We start from the raw sequence: 18,582 nt of genomic DNA on the forward strand, positions 1-18,582 counted from the left end.
CATACTATATTTTTCTCTTCCCATACCAATCCTGCAATGTTTTAATCACAAAGCTTTATAGAATAATTTACTATTTAGTTGGATAAGTCCACTCTTGTTTTTATTCTTCATCAAAAATCAGGGGATCTTTCTACACAATTACTCTTCCAGATATATTTGGTATTATTGAGTTCAATAAGAGCATTTTTATTGAATTTATACATCAAGATGGGAATAATTGTTATCTTTCTGTGTATGTTGCTCCATATTCTCTGCCCTCCTTTATACCTTTCATTGAAGTTTTATGATTTTCTTTATTGAGCATTTCCTGTTAAACTTTTCCCTAGGAATTTCACACTTTTTGTTAGTACTGTGCATGGAATCTTTCTATTATTAAATTTTACAAACCATTCTAGTAAAAGGAAAATCTTTTGATTTCTAAATTTGTCTTCTATACATAAGTCACCCTATCAGATTATTTGTTTAGACTGCATAGTTTTTTTGGTTGATTCCCTAGATCTTCTAGGTAGACAATTATATACATAACTAATAATATAGGTATTCATCATATTATATGTAATATAATGTACATACTTAGAGTACATACTTAGAGCTGTGTTTAAAAGCAAAAAAAAAATTCTGAATATAATAATCAGGAAGAAAACACTGTAGTCTTACTGGCAGTCTGGATTGAAACTCTCTGAGTATGATGTATTTGGATTTATACCCACTAGGTGACAGAAGTCAAGATTGTAAACCATATATCATTGTGAGTTAGAATTTGTATCTTTGAATAATGCTAGCAATGGATAAGGAACCATCCTGTCTGTGAATAAAACTGGGAAAGGATATGCCTCCCATTCTATGAAAGTTGAGGCGTATAAGCAAGATAAACGCCAGGTCCTAGATGGTCGCAGTCATTCATAAGCAATTAGCACCTCCAAAAGTGTGGCTTGTATAAACATTGCTATTTTCCCGCATGGCTGGTTAGAGAGGTCTTAAAGGTGTTTGCATGTGAAGACAATGGAAGTTGCATAGTTTACAACCTCTCAAAATCTCCTCCCTAAGAGGTAACTAAAAAAGTTCACAACTATGACAATTGTCCACAAAACAATGCCTTCAGCATTACCTGAAAACAAAAAATATTGGAACTGCAAAATAATTGTAGGTAATAAAAAAAGAAAATCAACATATCCCTGAGCAGGATCCTTTACATTTCCACCCCCTCCCCCTTGCCCCCCTTGCAAGGCATTGTAGAGAGCAAAGGCAGACAGAGAAAAACTTCAGGAAAGACAAAAGACAGAGGCTGACTAAGGGTAAGTGCAAATTATCACCAGAAGGTTGGATTCATGCTAAAGGTGAAAGTTCAGAAAGGGGACTATAGAAAAAGATTACAAAGTACTTGTGATTTAAAGGATCAGATGCCATATAAAATATCAATTATGTTATATAAAGGGCCAGGCATGCTGTGAAAGACTCGGTGTGTGATTTAAAGGCACAAGCATGATTTTAAAGGTGAGGAAAAATTTAAGAGATAGTCTTCCAAATGCATAGTTTATGGTGGGAATAAAGGACAAAAGAGAAAGAGAGAAGTGCCCTTTGCCACTTGGTATATAAGGGAAAAGAAGGAGAACCGCATAATTTACAACCACTCCCTCAACAAAACAACAACAATAAGGGCAAATTAACAGAAAATTTTCTATGGCCCTTGTGCATGTGTGTGTGTGTTTTATTATGGATTTATTTGTAATAAGATATAAAAGTTGAAATTTTTCATTTTTTCTATTAAAGCATTACAGTCCAGGGATATAAAATAAAATGGTTATGGACTTGGTGGATGGCCTTTCTTTTTACCTCTCTTATTGCATGGTCTACATTAATACCACTGTCATGCTTTCCACAGAATCTACCAGGTGACTATATAAATAGATATCCTTAAATTAAAAGGACAATAGTTTCGCCTCTCTTTCTCCATCCCTCTCCCCTCCATTCTCATAGCATGACAGAATACCATTTCTTTGCAATTATGCCTCTTTTCCTTGTAGTGGTCTGTTATAGAGATACAGTATCATTTTCTAGTGTTACTTGAACAACTGAAACAGTTACAGCCAAATATTATTTTATTTATGAACCGTACTTATATTAGTATATTTTTTGCTACTCAATATGTCCTTCTAAAATTACTTTATGTCTGGAGTTTGTAAGTTTTCTAAAATTCATACATTTGAATCAATTTACCTAGCACAATTTAATATATGCACTACCTCATAGAATTATTGTAAGAGAAAATATCGTAAGATAAAAAAGAATTATAATTCTTTTGGAAACATTTAAAGTCAGAGGAATCTAAAAATGTGTCCTAATAATACAATATTTCATTGGCAATAAATATTTTTAGTAATATCAAAGAACATTCTTTCAATTTTATGTCTGTGCTGTTCAATAGAATAACTACTTCTCAAAATGTAAATTTAGCTATTTACATTTGGATTCAATATCATTAAAAATTTAATCAGTCATAGCAGCTACATTTCAAGTATTCAGTAGCCACATGTGGCTACAGTATTGACAATGCAGATATGGAATATTTTCATTATCACAAAAAGTTCTTTTCACAGCATTATTTTAGAGGAATGTATCTTTTAATTAATTAGATTACTTTATTTAAAGATAACCCAGTTGCCATTACAAGACAAACAAGGTTTATTAGGGTGCATGTGTTTGCTTATACATATGTTTTGGTTCTTTGAATGAGTGATAAAATTCTTTACTTGTTAACATATAGGTACAACAAAGATAAGAACTGGGAAACTCAAACAGTCTCATTGGTCTGCAAACAAGTATAAGGATCAGGAATTTGGAAATAGTACCAAGGATGTTTTAGCTGCTATTTTGGTAAAGTAAAATATTTCACATGAACTATCCAATTAGTTGGCCTGTACAATTTTCTAACACTGGATTTAAGAAAATAACCATAAACCATTCAAATTAAACCAGGATGGGACTTTTGACATCTTTTAACTAACCTCTTCATTTCATAGATAAGGGAAAATAGCCTTCCTTACCTCAGTGGCATTGCCAAGAACTTGGCTAGTGTCAGAGCCTCATAACAAGTATTTTCTTTCTTCAATTTCTTTTAATTTTACTTTCATATTATTTTGTGTTTATTTTCTTCCACGGAAATAAATAAGGCATTTGAGGAGATGGTATTTAGGTATTAACATTATCTTTTTCATTATGTTTAAATGACTTAGAAGAGAATTCTTTAACAAATATTCCCAAATATTTTAGTTTATGGAAAATATCTCAATATCAAATCGTTAAAAACTCTTTGTTTTTTAATGTGAGAAACAAGATCTACAATAGGATATAGTGAAGTAAAAAAACAAACAAACAAAAAAACTAACTTCTAAACAGTGACCCTATTTATTTTGCTTTTTCCATTCATTTCATCCCCTATGGTGTCTGCAGAATTGTATTTTCTCACATATGGACTTAATCAAGTAATTTCCAAGATTACTTGATAGATGAATTTCATACCCCTTTAATGGGACATTCAAGATCCTTCACGATAGTGGCAAATGACTTTCTTACCTCATCTCTTTAGTATCTTATCCCCGTTTTCCCTATATTCCAGCCACTTTTATTTTCATGGACACGTTAGACATTTTAATAATTGTATATATTTGTATGCACTTATCTCTCAACTTGAAAAGCCCTTTCCTCTCATCTCCATTCCAATAATACCTCTTTGCCAAATTTTGCCTTTTATTCCTTCTCAAAATGAGTTTCTCCTGCTTAATGCTTTCATATATATACATAGTGTTCAAATATATATATATATATATATATATATACACATAGTGGTTTTTATTATATTGCTCTAACTTTTCCTAAAATGAATATATATGTTTAATAAAATAAGAGATTGTTTCTTTATTAATATTCACTAAGTATATTTATTCTTATCAAATTATGAACCCTTCCTAGAAATGAAATAAATTTCATTCAGATTTTTATCTAATGTGAACTTTTATTAAAATATTCCATATATATATTTTAACAATATGGAAACCAATGTTAGTTATAACCTTTTTCATGTTGTTAAAAATCAAAACACAATTGTTAAAAACAAATTTTGGAAAATTTAAACATGAATGTTTAAAGATATTCTTTAAAGATTATGCTAGGCAAGATTAAAAATTAAAGGCTAATTCCAGTATTTGTCTCTTGAAAATAAAATGCTTTGATAATTACTGTTACACTCAATATGAAAAGAATATAATGCTTGGTTAACAATCTTAGACTTCTCACTGGGTAAGTAATTAGAATATATTTTAATTCTTTTTTAAAGTTTATCAGAAAGTGTGACTACCAGAATAGCTGGGTGAAGAACTTGGCAAATCCTCACGCCCCCCCAAAAAAAGCAGTGATGAAACTAGCAAAACTGTCAACAACAAACATTTTAAAACTGAAAATTAGTCAAGGAATAAAACAAATTGAAAGTATCCAAGTAACTTTAGTTAGAAGAGGAGGCCTGTAGCATTTTAATTTAGGATTGCTCCAATTGTATCTTCTGTTTTAATCTGCTAAAGCTGCCAGAATGCAGAATACCAGAAATGGGTTGGCTTTTACAATGGGGATTTATTACTTTAAAAATTTACTGTTCTAATTTGGACATCGATGAAAATGTCCAAATTAAGCCACTGGCAGGATGATACCTTTTCTGTAGAAAGGCTGTTAGCATCTGGGATACCTCGCTTACACAGCACATGGCCAGCCTCTGCTGGTCCTTCTCTCCCTAGTTTCATTGCTTGCAATATCATTGCCTAAGAGTACCTCTCTCAGGATCTATGGATCCTCTTGTAGCTTCTCCAGGGCTTTTCTCTGCGAGCTTCTCTTAATTTTATCTTGCAGCTTCTCTGGGGCTTCTCTGAGCTCTCCAGACTTTTTCTATTTATCCTTTATCCTCTATAAAGAACTGCAGTAAGAGTTTTAAGGTCTACTTTGAATGGGGTGAATCACATCTCAATTGAAATATCCTAATCAAAGGTCCCACCTACAAAAGGTCCATACCCACAGGAATGGAAAAAAAGAACATGGCCTTTTCTAGGGTACATAAAAGCTTCAAAGCACCACACCTTCCCAACACCCTTCTCCCCTTTCCAATTCTATGTCCACTAGGAGTGGGTGCTCTGATTTGGAGCCCCATGGAGAAGTCCAGGGACATTGTAGTCTAGAATAGCTAACTTGGTGGCAAATGAAAAGACTAACATTGCAGCTGAATAAGCCAGCAACATTGGTTGGGACAAACAACAGGCCAACCAAAAGTTTATAATATATGTTTAAGCAATGATATGGGGCTTTGAAAAGCTCTGACATATTCCTGGAGATCTGGACGTCTGTTCTCATGCTTCAGAGTTCAGAGATAGCACCGTTATCTAGTGGTTCCTGGCTGACCGTGAATCCCTCCACAAGCAGAAAATGAAACCCAAAGCAGATTTTTAAACTAACTGAACTTTGAATGTGTGTTCCAACCCACATATAGATTCTACAGCAAAACATGGAAGCTTTAACAATACAAGATATTTAAGGAAAATATTTGCACATTCATTGGATGACCATCAAGCTGTGCTAACCCAACACAATTCCTTGAAAACTGGGCGGAAGAGAGAATCAGAGAATTTGCAAATAAATAAATCGAGTTTATCCAACTTGAGGAACAGAATTTTTTTTAATAGAGAAAAATGAACAGAAACCTGTAGGACACCACCGAACACTAAAATATGTATAATAAAATTTCCAGAAGGAGAAGGAAATGAGAAAGGAGCAGACAAATATTTCAAGAAATAATTGCCCCAAACTTCCCAAATTTGATATAAAATATGAAAGTACATATCCAAGAAACACAATTCCAAATAGGACAAATCCTAAGAGATATATGTTTAGACATACCATTGTAAAACTGAAAGCAAAAAGAGTAAAACTATCATTATAGACAAAAAGAACCTCAGTAAGCTAAAAAAAACTAACCTCATCAGAAACAGTGGAGGAGAGAAGCCCATGGAATGATATTTTCTATTCGTGGAATGACATTTTACAATTCCTAAAAGTAAAAATTTTAAATATATATATATATATATGCAACAAAACTGTTTTTCAGAAATTTATGGCAAAATTAAGATATTCCAAGATAATAAAAGACTGAGAGAACTCATTGCTAGTAGTCCTAATTTACAATAAATATTAAAAGAAGTTCTTTAGGCAGTAAAGAAATGAAACCAGCAAGTACTAGAATGCATAAAAAAGAATAAAGGGCATGGATAAAGATAAATACACTAAAAATATTTTTTTCTTTTAAGTGATTTAAAATGAGTATAAACCTGTATCATGCTATCTTCAACACATAAAAATTTAATTTCTATGAAACTAATAACACAAAGAAAGGAAGAAAAGACAGCTGTAGTTTCCATATGCTATTGAAATTTAGTATTAATCTGAGGTAGCCTTTGTTTAGTTAAAATGCAAATTGCAATTCTCAGAGCAGCCATTAAAAAGTACTGAAAAGTACAGTAAAAAATAAAACCATGCAGTCAAAATGTTACTAGAAAATATCTGTCTCAAATTATGACAATAAAAGAGGAAATAAAGAAGAAAACATACATAAAAAATATAGAAAGCAAGTAGCAAAATAGTGGACATTAATCCAACCATATCAATAATCAAATTAGATTTACATGGCCTAAACACAATAATCTGAAAGGCAATATTGTCACTGTATTGAAAAGCAACAAGATCCAGTTATGGATAGAGATGGATGAGATGGTGGCATAGTGAAGTGTGGAAATTGGTTGATCCTCCAGAGCAGTTAGTAAATAGCTGGGAATGGTACAGAACAACTGCTAGGGGAAAGGCCATCAGTGATCAGACTCACAGCATACACTAGTCTGGACCAGGTGGAATGGCTGCGATCCCACACAGAACTAAAAGTGCCCCAAGTCACAGAGGCCAACGCCCCACCCCCCCGCCATGGGCATGGCAGGCTGATAACTCAAGGGAAAAGGAAACAGATTTTACTAGCAGCAAGGGTTTTGCTCAACCAAGCTCCAGTTGTGGAATTAATTAACAAATTCTCACAACTGAAAACAAGCCCTTGGCACATATAAACCTGGACTAAGCACTAAAGGATCTAGGAATTTTTGTCCCTGGAGTGAGGGGATGAGGTTGATGGGGGAAAAAAAAATTGAAAGGGGTTGTTTGAATTGGACAGCACAAAATACTAGAAAAGGGCTGGACCCCAAGAAAAGGGGGCACATAGAGCCTGGCAATATATAGAATCATGTAACAACTCAAGCTCTTATTTGACAAACCCGAGGAGAGGGTCCAGCTCTGAAAAAGCTTTTTTTTTTTTCCTAACATTAAACAGCATGTTAGATTGAACTGGAAGCACTCTCAGGCTCCAGCACTGCTCCAGGAAAGGGTGGAATTGAGCTTGTAAGAGAGGCAAAGTAATTAGTCAAGTGAAAGGAGTTAATACCTTAAAGGGTGTATCTTACCCAAGAAAAGGTGGGACCTAGCTCAAGTGGAATCTCTCCTTCAAGAAATTCAGGTTCCAGAGACTGGTAAACAGGCAGTCAAAGGCATCATATTACCTCACCTCTGTTTCAAACCCACCTCTGGCAGGAAGAATCTGCTGAAATTAAAGGCACCAGATCACTTTAAGCTGGTGGGGAGCTGTGGACAGACAAGTGCCACATGCAGGGCAGGATAGGAAAAGCACAGAAGTGGAACCTTCATAGGAAAGTCTGACAACATGCTGGGTCTCATCCTCAGAAAAAGCTGATGCTGACTATTCTTTCCCTGCCTGGTTGGAGAAATCTGACTGGGGTCTATAATGTCTGAGGAGGTGCTACACACACACACACACACACACACACACACAAAGGCCCCATGTAGGCAGGGCAAGAAAAATCCAATTCTAATCAGTTGAACAGAACCTATGCTAGAAGTCTAGAATAAGTTGAACTGAATGTCAAAAAATAGAGAACAAAGGCATACAGCAAGGAAACCCTAGGTAAAAGAGTGAAAATAATCTTCAAAATAAACTAATTAAGGAAATCCAATGCTTAGATGCCTGCAAAAAATAACAAGTCATCTAGGAAGATGGAAGATATGACCCAGTCACCAACACTTCAAATGATATGCAGGAGTTGAAACAACTAATTCAGAATGTTCAAACAGACATGCAAAATCTCATCAAAAATTGAATCAATGAGTTTTGGGAGGCTATAAAGAAGACATTGAGGAAAAAAAAACACAGAACTTATGGGAATGAAAGTCACAATAGAAGAGATAAAAAACAATGATGCCTACAACAATAGATTTGAAGAGATGGAAGAAAGGATTAGTGAACTAGAGGACTGGATATCTGAAATACAAAACATACAAAAGGAAATATAGGGAAAAGAGTGGAAAAATATGAATAGGGTCTCAAGGAATTGCATGATGGCCTAAGTACATGAATACATGTGCTGTGGGTCTCCCAGAAGGAGGAAAAAGGGGGAAAGGAGAAAGGAGAAAATATGCCATCTCTTATGAAAGACATAAAATCACAGATCTAAAAAGTGCAGTGTATTCTAAACAGAATAGATCCAAATAGACATATTCCAAGACACTTACTAATCAGATTGTCAAATGTCAAAGACAAAGAGAGAATTTTGAAAGCAGCAAGAGAAAAGCAATCCATCACATACAAGGGAAACCTAAATATATTATGTGTGGATTTCTCAGCTGAAACCATGGAGGCAAAAATGCAGTGGTATGATGTATTTAAAATTCTAAAAGACAAAAACTGCCAAACAAGAATTCTATACCCAGCAAAACTGTCTTACAAAAATAAGGAGGAGATTAAAATATTTTTAGACAAACAATCACTAAGAGAATTTGTGACCAAGAGACTGGCTCCCTAGGAAGTACTACAGGCAGATAGGAAAGGGCAGGAGAGAGAGAGGTCTGGGGAAGAGTTAGAAATGAAGACTATCAGTAAAGGTTAAAAGAGAAAAAATGCATATGATATATAAAATCCAAAAGACAAAATGATAGAAGAAAGTACTGCCTTGTCAATGGTTGAGAGATTCCAAACAGAGTCGAGAGGTTATTCTGGAGGTTATTCTTATGCATTAAGTAGATATCATCTTGTTATCCAAGATGTAATGGAGAGGTTGAAGGGAATTGCCTGAAAATGTAGAGCTGTGCTCCAGTAGCCGTGTTTCTTGAGGATGATTGAATAATGATATAGCTTTCACAATGTGACTGTGTGATTGTGAAAACCTTGTGTCTGATGCTCCTTTTATCTACCTTGTCAACAAATGAGTAGAACATATGGAATAAAAAGAAATAATAGGGGGAACAAATGCTAAAATAAAGTTAGTTTGAAATGCTAGTGATCAATGAAAGCAAGGGGTAAGGGGTATAGTAGATATTATCTTTTTTTTTCTTTCTATGTTCATTTTATTTCTTTTTCTGAATTAATGCAAATGTTCTAAGAAATGATGAATATGCAACTAAGTGATGACATTGTGAATTACTGATTATATATGTTGATGTTTTATTTGGCCTGTTAATTTTTTTAATTAATAAATAAATTTAAAAAAAAGAATGTACTGCCTTTACAGTAATAACATTAAATGTCAATGGATTAAATTCCTAATAAAAAGACATAGACTAGCAGAATGGATTAAAAAGCAGGACTCATTGATATGTTGGCTACAGAAGACTCATTTTAGACCTAAGGACAAAAATGGTCAAAAGCGAAAGGTTGGGAAAAGATATTTCATGCAAACAACAATCAGGAAAAAGTTGGAGTAACTATACTCATATCTGACAAAATAGATGTCAAATGTAAAACAATTAAAACAGACAAAGAAGGAGACTATGTATTAATGAAAGGACCAATTCAACAAGAAGTCATAACAATCATAAATATTTGTGCATATTGTTTGCTTCAATGACAACACTAAAGGGAGAAATAGATACCTCTTCTATAATAGTTGAAGACTTCAATTTCCTGTTCTCATTAATTGATAGAACATCTAGACAGAGGATTAATAAAGAAAGAACTTGATTAATAAAATAAATGAACTAGACTTAACAGACATTTACAGAATATTATACCCCATAATATCAGGATACACATTTTTTCTCCAGTGCTCATGGATCATTCTGAAGGATACACCATACACTGGACAAAATAATGTCAATAAATTTTGAAGGACTGAAATCATAGAAAACACTTTATCAGATCACAATGAAATGAAGTTGGATATCAATAATAAGTCAGACAGCCAGAAAATTCAAAAATGTACAGAGGTTAAACAACACACTCCCAAACAACCAATGGGTCAAGGAAGAAATTACAAGAGAAATCAGTAAATATCTCAAGGAAAATGAAAATGAAAACACAACATATCAGATGTATGGGATACAGCAAAGGCAGTGCTAAGAGGGAAATTTATTGCCTTAAAAGTGTATATAAAAAAGAAGAAAGAGGGTGGACCATGGTGGCTCAGCAGGCAGAGTTCTGGCCTGCCATTCCAGATACCTGGGTTCAATTCCTGGTGTTTGCCCATGAAAAAAAAAGAGCAAAGAGTAAAAATTGAGGAATTAACTCTTCACTTGGAAGAACTAGAGAAAGAATGGCAAATGAAATGAAAGAAATAACAAAGATAAGAGCAGAAACAAATGAAATTGAGAACACAAAAATAATTGAGATAATCAACAAAACCAGCAGTTGGTTCTTTGAGAAAATGAATAAAATCAATAGGAACTTAGCTTGACTGACCAAAATAAATAAATAAATAATAAATAAATAAAATCAGAAATGGAAGATGAGACACAACAACTGACTCTGCAGATATAAAGGAGGTCAAGAGAGGATACTATGAGCAACCTTATCCTAATAAACAAAACAATGTAGATGAAATGGACAACTTCCTAGGCAGGCATGAACAGCCAACATTGACTCAAGAAGAAATATGTGACATCCACAAATCAATCACAAGTAAAGAGATTGAATCAGTCATCAAGAAGCTCCCCAAAAAGAAAAATCCAGGACCAGATGGCTTCACGTGAATTCCACCAAGCATTCAAGAAAGAATGTGTACCAATCCAGCTCAAAGTGTTCAAAAAAATTGAGGAGAAGAAACTACCCAATTCATTCTATGATGCTACATCACTCTAATGGCAAAGCCAGCAAAAGATACCACAAGAAAAGAAAATTAGAGACCAATCTCTCCAATGAACATAGATATAAAAATCCTCAACAAAATACTTGCAAGTAGAACCCAGCAGCACATTAAAAGAAATAAACATCTTGACCAAGTGTGATTTATTCCAGGTATGCAAAGATGGTTCAACATAACAAAATCAATTAATGTAATACACCATATCAGCAAATCAAAGCAGAGAAATGACATGATCATCTTGATTGATGCAGAAAAGGCATTTGACAAAATTCAACACCCTTCCTTGATGAAAACATGTCAAATGATAGGAATAGAAGGGCACTTCCTCAACATGATAAAGGGAATTTATGAAAAACCCACAGCTAATATCACCATCAATGGGGAAAGACTGAAAGCTTTCCCCCTAAAGCAGAAACAAGACACAATGTCCACTGTCACCACTATTATTTAGCATTGTGCTGGAAGTTCTAAACAGAGCAATTAGACAAGAAAAAGAAATAATAGACATCCAAATTGGAAAGGAAGAAGTAAAATTCTCACAGTATGCCTATGATATGATACTATATGACAAAAACCCTGAAAAATATACAACAAAGCTACTAGAGATAATAAATGAGTACAGCAAAGTGGGAGGGTACAAGCTCAACACCCAAAAATGAGTAGTTTCTATACACTAGTAATGAGCAATCTAAGGAGGAAATCAAGAAAATCCATTTACAATAGCAACAAAAAGGATCAAATATCTAGGAATGAATTTAACTAAGGATACAAAAGATTTATACATGGAAAACTATGAGAACTTGCTAAAAGAAATGATGGAAGAACTAAATAAATGGAAGGACATACAGTGTTCAAGGATTGGAAGACTAAATATAGTTAAGATGTCAATTCTACCTAAATTCATTTATAGATTCAATGCAATACCAATTAAAATCCCAAAAGTTTACTTTTCAGAAATAGAAAAACCAATAACCAAGTTTATTTGGAAGGGCAGGATACCCTAAATAGCTAAAAATATCTTGAGAAAGGAAAAATGAAGCGGGAAGTTGCATACTACCTTACTTTAAAGCATATTACAAGGCTATAGTGGTCAAAACAGCATGGTACTGGAATAAAGATAGATATACTGACCAATGGAAGTGAATAGAGTATTCAGATATAGACCCTCCCTTCTATGGGCAATTGATCTTTGACAAGGTGGTCAAGCCAACTCATATGGGACAGACAGCCTCTTCAATAAATTGTGTTTGGAGAACTGGAAATCCATATCCATATGCAAAAGAATGGAAGAGGATCCTTATCTCACACGTTATACAAAAATTAACTCTAAATGGATCAAAAACCTAAACATTAGCACTAAGGCCATAAAACTTTTAGAAGAAAATGTAGGGAAATATCTTATAAAACTTTTAATAGGAAGCAGTTTCTGAGATCTTATACCCAAAACATGAGTATTGAAGAAAGAAACAGATAAATGGGAACGCAAAATTAAACACTTTTGTGCCTCAAAGAACTTTGTCACGAAAGTAAAAAGGCAGCCTATGTGGGCCACGGTGGCTTAGCAGGCAAGAATGCTCACCTGCCATGCCAGAGGACCCAGGTTTGGTTCCCGGTGCCTGCCCATGTGAAAAAAAAGCAACCTATGCAGTGGGAGACAACATTTGGAAACCATGTATCAGATAAGTGTTAAGTATCCAGAATATATAAAGAGATTCTTCAACTCGACAACAAAAAGACAAACAACCCAATTACAAAATGGCTAAAAGACGTGAACAAATACTTCCCAGAAGAGGAAATACAAATGGCTAAAAGGCACATGAAAAGCTGCTCAACTTCACTGACTATTAGGGAAATGCAAATCAAAACCATAATGAAATACCATCTGACACCCACTAGAATGACCATTATCAAAAAAAAAACAGAAAATGTGCTGGAGTGGATGTGGAGAAAGAGGCACATGTATTCACTGTGGGAGGCAGTTTGGTGGTTCCTCAGGAAGCTAAGTATAGAATTGCCATATGATCCAGCAATGCCATTGCAAGGTATCTATTCAGAGGGCATGAGGGCAAAGACACAAATGGACATTTGCACACCAATGTTTATAGCAGCATTATTTACAATTGCCAAAAGATGGAAACAGCCCAAGTGTCCATAAGTGGTTGAGTGGCTAAACAAGCTGTGGTATATAGGTACGATGGAATATTACAGAGCTGTAAGACAGAATAAAGTCAGGAAGCATATGAAAACATGAATGGATCTTGAGGACATTGTGCTGAGTGAAACTTGCCAGAAACAAAAGGGCACATATTGTATGGTCTCACTGATGTGAACTAACATTAATGAGTGAACTTGGAGAATTTCAGTTAAGAAAACAGGTTATCAAGATATAGAAATAGGGTAGAGATCGAATAATTGGTGCTGAAGGAATACAGATTGTGCAACAGGACTGACTGCAAAAATTCAGAAATGGATAGCACGATACTACCTGATTGTAACACAATAATATAAATACAGTGAATGAAGCTGAATGTGAGTGTGATAGAGGGAGAAGGCCTGGGGTCATGTGTGAAACCAGAAGGAAAGATAGAAGATAAAGACTGAGATGGTATAATTTAGGAATGCCTAGAGTGTAGAATGATGGTGATTAATTGTATGAATTAAAAAAAAGTTAATGTTTTTGCATGAGAAAGAACAAAGGAATGTCAATATTGCAGGGTGTTGAAAACAGATGGTATATGGGAAAAAGTAAAATTAATGTAGCTAGGGTCTTTATTCAATGATAACATTGTAATATGCTTCCAATAAATGCAATAAAGGCATTATATCAAAACTTCACTGGCTAATAGGGAAATGTTATTGGGAAAGGGTATGAATTCTTTGTAGGAGAAAAGGAAATGTCTTCAGATAGAGCATAGTAGTGAAGGCATGTCTATGCACCTAGGCTGAATTGTATGATGTGTGAATAAAATTATTTAAAAATGAACAGAGAGAAACAAGTGCTAGAGAAACTGGAGATGGAGATGTACCTATTCACTTTCGGTAGGAACATGAGAGGTGCAGCCCCTTGGAGGGCAGTGTGGTGGTTCCACAGGAAGCTAGGTGTGGTGTCCTGACCCGCTGGACTGACGAACCTGGACCTGAGGGAGGGAGGTAGAACCGGGGACAAAAGACACAGAGAATGGAGACAAGACAGGATTCTGATCAAGTCTCGTTTATTGAGGGCGAATCCAGGCTATTTATGCAGTAAGGAAGGGGAGGTGACTTGTATCGGAGGTCAGCAGAGGTTGGGCATTACCCTGCAGTTAAGCAACCAATCAGCAGGGACTAAGCTGGGAAAGGCTGATCAGCTAAGGCTGGTCAGCTGATTTCGGGGAAAGGCAGAGCAGAAGTGAGGAAATAGAAACTAAACTTTGAGATATAAACTTAACTTGAGTTAGTACTTAAGATGGCGCCAGACCACAAGATGGCCGGCACACTGCCGGTGCCATAAGCAGTTTCCCACAGGGTAGGTTTGCCATATGATCCTGCAACCCCATTGCTCAGTCTATACCTGGAGGAGCTGAGTGTGGGGACATAAATGAACATTTGCACACTGGTGTCTTTGGTGTCAGTATTTGTATCCACAGTGAATGGAGGTGACGTATGAGTACAACAGCTGAGGAATGGAGGAGGGAACTATGGTGTATAGATACAATGGACTATTGAGCGGACACAAGAAGGAATGAAGCTGTGAGACATGTAATTAGATGAATGAACCTTAAGAGCTATATGTTCAGTGAAATGTCAGGAACAGAAAAAATATTATAATTTTTTATAATATTTATAATAGTCCTCAATCATATGGACTAAGTATATATAAAAATTCAGTGAACTAAAGTTGAGCACATGGAATATCAGGTTGCGGTATATTGTAAAGGGTCCTAGATTGTAAGCTCTTACAGCAGTCACAAATATTCAGAAGGTGTAAGTCTTAATTCTAAATGCTCAGATACTGAGCTGTTTGTACATAGCATGGTCTTTCCCAGAAACTTCTGGAATTTATGTGACACCTGAGACTCAGAGTTAGAGCTCTGAAGCTATGAAAGTCAGCAGTATCCAACACAGGAACTGTTCAAAAAGTTGAAAAAGTGATCAGACATCGAGTAGAGATAGGAATGAAACTGATCTGGCTAGGACTGAGCTGTATCAGAAGACTGGGTAAAGGATGAAATCATCCATATTTTAAAACTTCAACTTCTGTGTGAGACTAAAGAAAGAAATGTGTATTTGGTGCAAAATTTATAGTTTGGGTAGTGTATTTCCTAATTTCACTTGTATGGTCAGTTTAATTGAACATCATAAGTACATGGATTCTTGAATAGGGCATGAGATTTTGTTGTTTTGTCCAGGTTAGTGTGATGCCCTGAAAAATCCCAGAGTGATATGGACAGGGCATAAAGAAGTATTTGCAAGTCCTCTTGGGAGAACGGGGAAAAAGGGGGAAATTTTCAACTTCTTCATTTGGAGAATTTCTGATATTCTTGCAAGCACTGGAGACAACCAAATCAATGAGGCCAAGCCCTTGAGCTTGGGATCTGCCTCTATGAAACTTATTCCTGCAAAGGATAGACTAAGCCTACTTAGAATTAGGGCTTCAAGTAGCCCCCAAAGAACCTATTTTGTTGTTCATTTGTGGCCTCTCTCTCTAAGCCAGCTCAGCAAGTGAACTCACTGCCCTCCCGTCCATATGGATATGACTTGACTCACAGGGGTGTAAATTTCCCTGGCAGTGTGGGACAGAAATCCTGGGATGAGCTGGTTCCTGGCATCAAGAGATTGAGAAAACCTTTTCAACCAAATGTGGGAAGAGAGAAATGAGACAGAATAAAGTTTCAGTGGCTGAGAGATTTAAAACAGAGTAGAGAGCTTATCCTGGAAGTTATTCTTATACATTATATAAATATCCCCTTTTTAGTTTATGGTGTATTGGAGTGGCTCATGGGAAGTACCTGAAATTGAACTGTTTTCCAGTAACCTTGTTTCTTGAAGATGATTGTATAATGATATAGCTTTTACAATGTGACTGTGTGATTGTGAAAACCTTGTGTCTGATGCTCCTTTTATATAAGGTATGGGCAGATGTGTAAAAAATAACTATGAAAAATAAATAATAGAGGGAACAAAGATTAAAATATACTGAATAGATTGGAATGCTAGTGGTCAATGAGAGGGAGGGGTAAGAGGTATGAGTTGTTTCTTTTTTCCTTTTTATTTCTTTTGTTGGAGCGATGCAAATATTTTTAAAAAATGATCATGGTGATGAAAAACAGCTATGTGATGATATTGTGAGCCATTGATTGTACACCATGTATGGAATGTTTATTTGTCAAGAATGTTTGTATATTAAATTTTTAACAATAAAACACTAAAATTAAAAAAATAGATAATTAAGTAAAAAGTAACCACAAACTGTAAATAATTTAATAATTCAGGGATTAATTTAATAAAGAATAAATAATTAACTTAATAAAGAATTAAATTAATAAGAACTTCATGAAAAGAATTTAAAATAGTGTAATGGTATTAAATAAGACTGGAATAAATGAAGAGATTAACATGTTAAGGGAACAAATTACAACTTGTGATTTTTTTCTCAAATAATCTATGAATTTAATGCAATAACAATCGATACTTGTTTTAGTCTGTCAAAACTGCCAGAATGCAGTTGCAGTCATCTAGTTACATGTCTCACAGGTTCATTCCTTCTTGTGGCTATTCTTACAAAACTGCTAGAATGCAATCTACCAGAGATGGATTTGCTTTTAATGAAAGGTGATTTATTTAGTTAAAAATTTATAATTCTTCAGAAGAAAGGCAGCTAACTTTCATCTGAGGGTCTCTGTTACATAGTAATGCACACGGTGACATCTGCTGGCCTCCTTTCCTGGCTTCTGGGTTCCAAAGCCATCCCTGGGGCAATTCCTTTCTGTATCTCCCAATGTCTGGACTGAGCTGCAAGTGCTGAGATGAGGTATGTTGAGCTGCTTGGGCTGTGCTGTGTTGAGCTCTCTTGTGACCTCTCTCTTGTAAGTTTCCTGCTAATTAAATTAAACATCCTTCATTGCAGAAGGCACTCCCCTTAGCCAACTGCAGATGTAAACAGCCATAGATGAATTTCATGTGCTAATAATTCAAGTCCATAGCAACAGAACTAGGCAGCATCACCTGGCCAAGGTGACACCTGAACCTACCACAATATGTTTTTGTTTAATAACAAATTGATTATAAAGTTTGTATGGCAAAAAGGGACATGAATAGCTAATATAAAGTGCACTGGCCTTGGTAGACATTAAGACATGATACAAAGCCATAATAGTAAAAACTGTGTAAGACTTATAAATAGACCAATAGAAGAGAACATAGGGCTTAGCAACAGATTCATATATGTATGAACTTATATAAATTACATAAAATTTTCAGAAAATCTAGTAGAAATATGAATAGCCAATTCAAAAGTATCTTGAATAGCTAAAAATTATATAAATTATATGCTCAGTTATATCTATGATCAGGGAAATACAAAATAAAGCATGCCATGCTATTTACATTCATCAACATGAAAAAAAATTTTTGAAGGCCAGCTAATAATATCAAGTGTTTGTGATTATATAGGATATACTCGTTATGTATTACTGCATGACAAACCACCCCAAAACAATAGGAAGCTTATTTTGCTCATAAATCTGTAATTTGGGCTTGTCTTGTTCTTCTCAACTCTACTTAGGGTTAACTACAATAATTCAAAGGCCGGAATCATCTGAAGGTTCATTCATGTATATATATTGGCTTTTGATGCTGTCTATTGGCTAGAACACTCACATACATTGCCTCTTTTATGGCCTATGCTTTCTCACAATGTGGTAACTGAATTTCAAATCATGAGTATTAAGAGAGAGAGAATGAGCAGAAGCCATATTGTCATTTTATGACCTAGTCTCAGAATTTATGCAGCATCACTTGCTTCATTAAGGTAATTTTAAAGACCTTTCAAAGTTCAGTGCCTCCTGCTGGGGGGAATGCCAAAGTTCTGAAAGGGCTTGTAGAACTGGAAATACTGTTCTGACCAGTTTTGGCAAATACAAACTGCTATATGAAGAAAATGGATCTATCCTACTATAGTGGGAATGTAAACTGACATATTTTGGAGAATGGTCTGGAAAAATAACAGAATTAAGTATGCTAAATCCCAGTGCTCCAACCATCTCCTTCTAGGATTTATACTATTTGAGATACTCTTTCACAGGTCCTTAAGGCTAAATGCACAGGGATTCTTAATATAGTTGAAGACAATCCAAATATATCCCTACAGGAATGGATAAAT

General features: G+C 35.0%; 1 protein-coding gene across 1 annotated transcript in view; it reads left to right on the forward strand.

Moving 5' to 3' along the window:
• Positions 1-18,582, forward strand: part of SLCO6A1 (solute carrier organic anion transporter family member 6A1) — a 147,024-nt gene that overhangs the window by 49,682 nt on the left and 78,760 nt on the right. Inside the window, exons 5-6 of the mRNA XM_077139066.1 lie at positions 1,771-1,892; positions 2,765-2,874. Of these exons, the coding sequence (XP_076995181.1) occupies positions 1,771-1,892; positions 2,765-2,874 (232 nt within the window). The remainder of the gene's footprint in view (positions 1-1,770; positions 1,893-2,764; positions 2,875-18,582) is intronic.

The sequence above is a fragment of the Tamandua tetradactyla genome, chromosome 21, assembly GCF_023851605.1.
Source record: "Tamandua tetradactyla isolate mTamTet1 chromosome 21, mTamTet1.pri, whole genome shotgun sequence".
Classification (NCBI taxonomy): domain Eukaryota; kingdom Metazoa; phylum Chordata; class Mammalia; order Pilosa; family Myrmecophagidae; genus Tamandua; species Tamandua tetradactyla.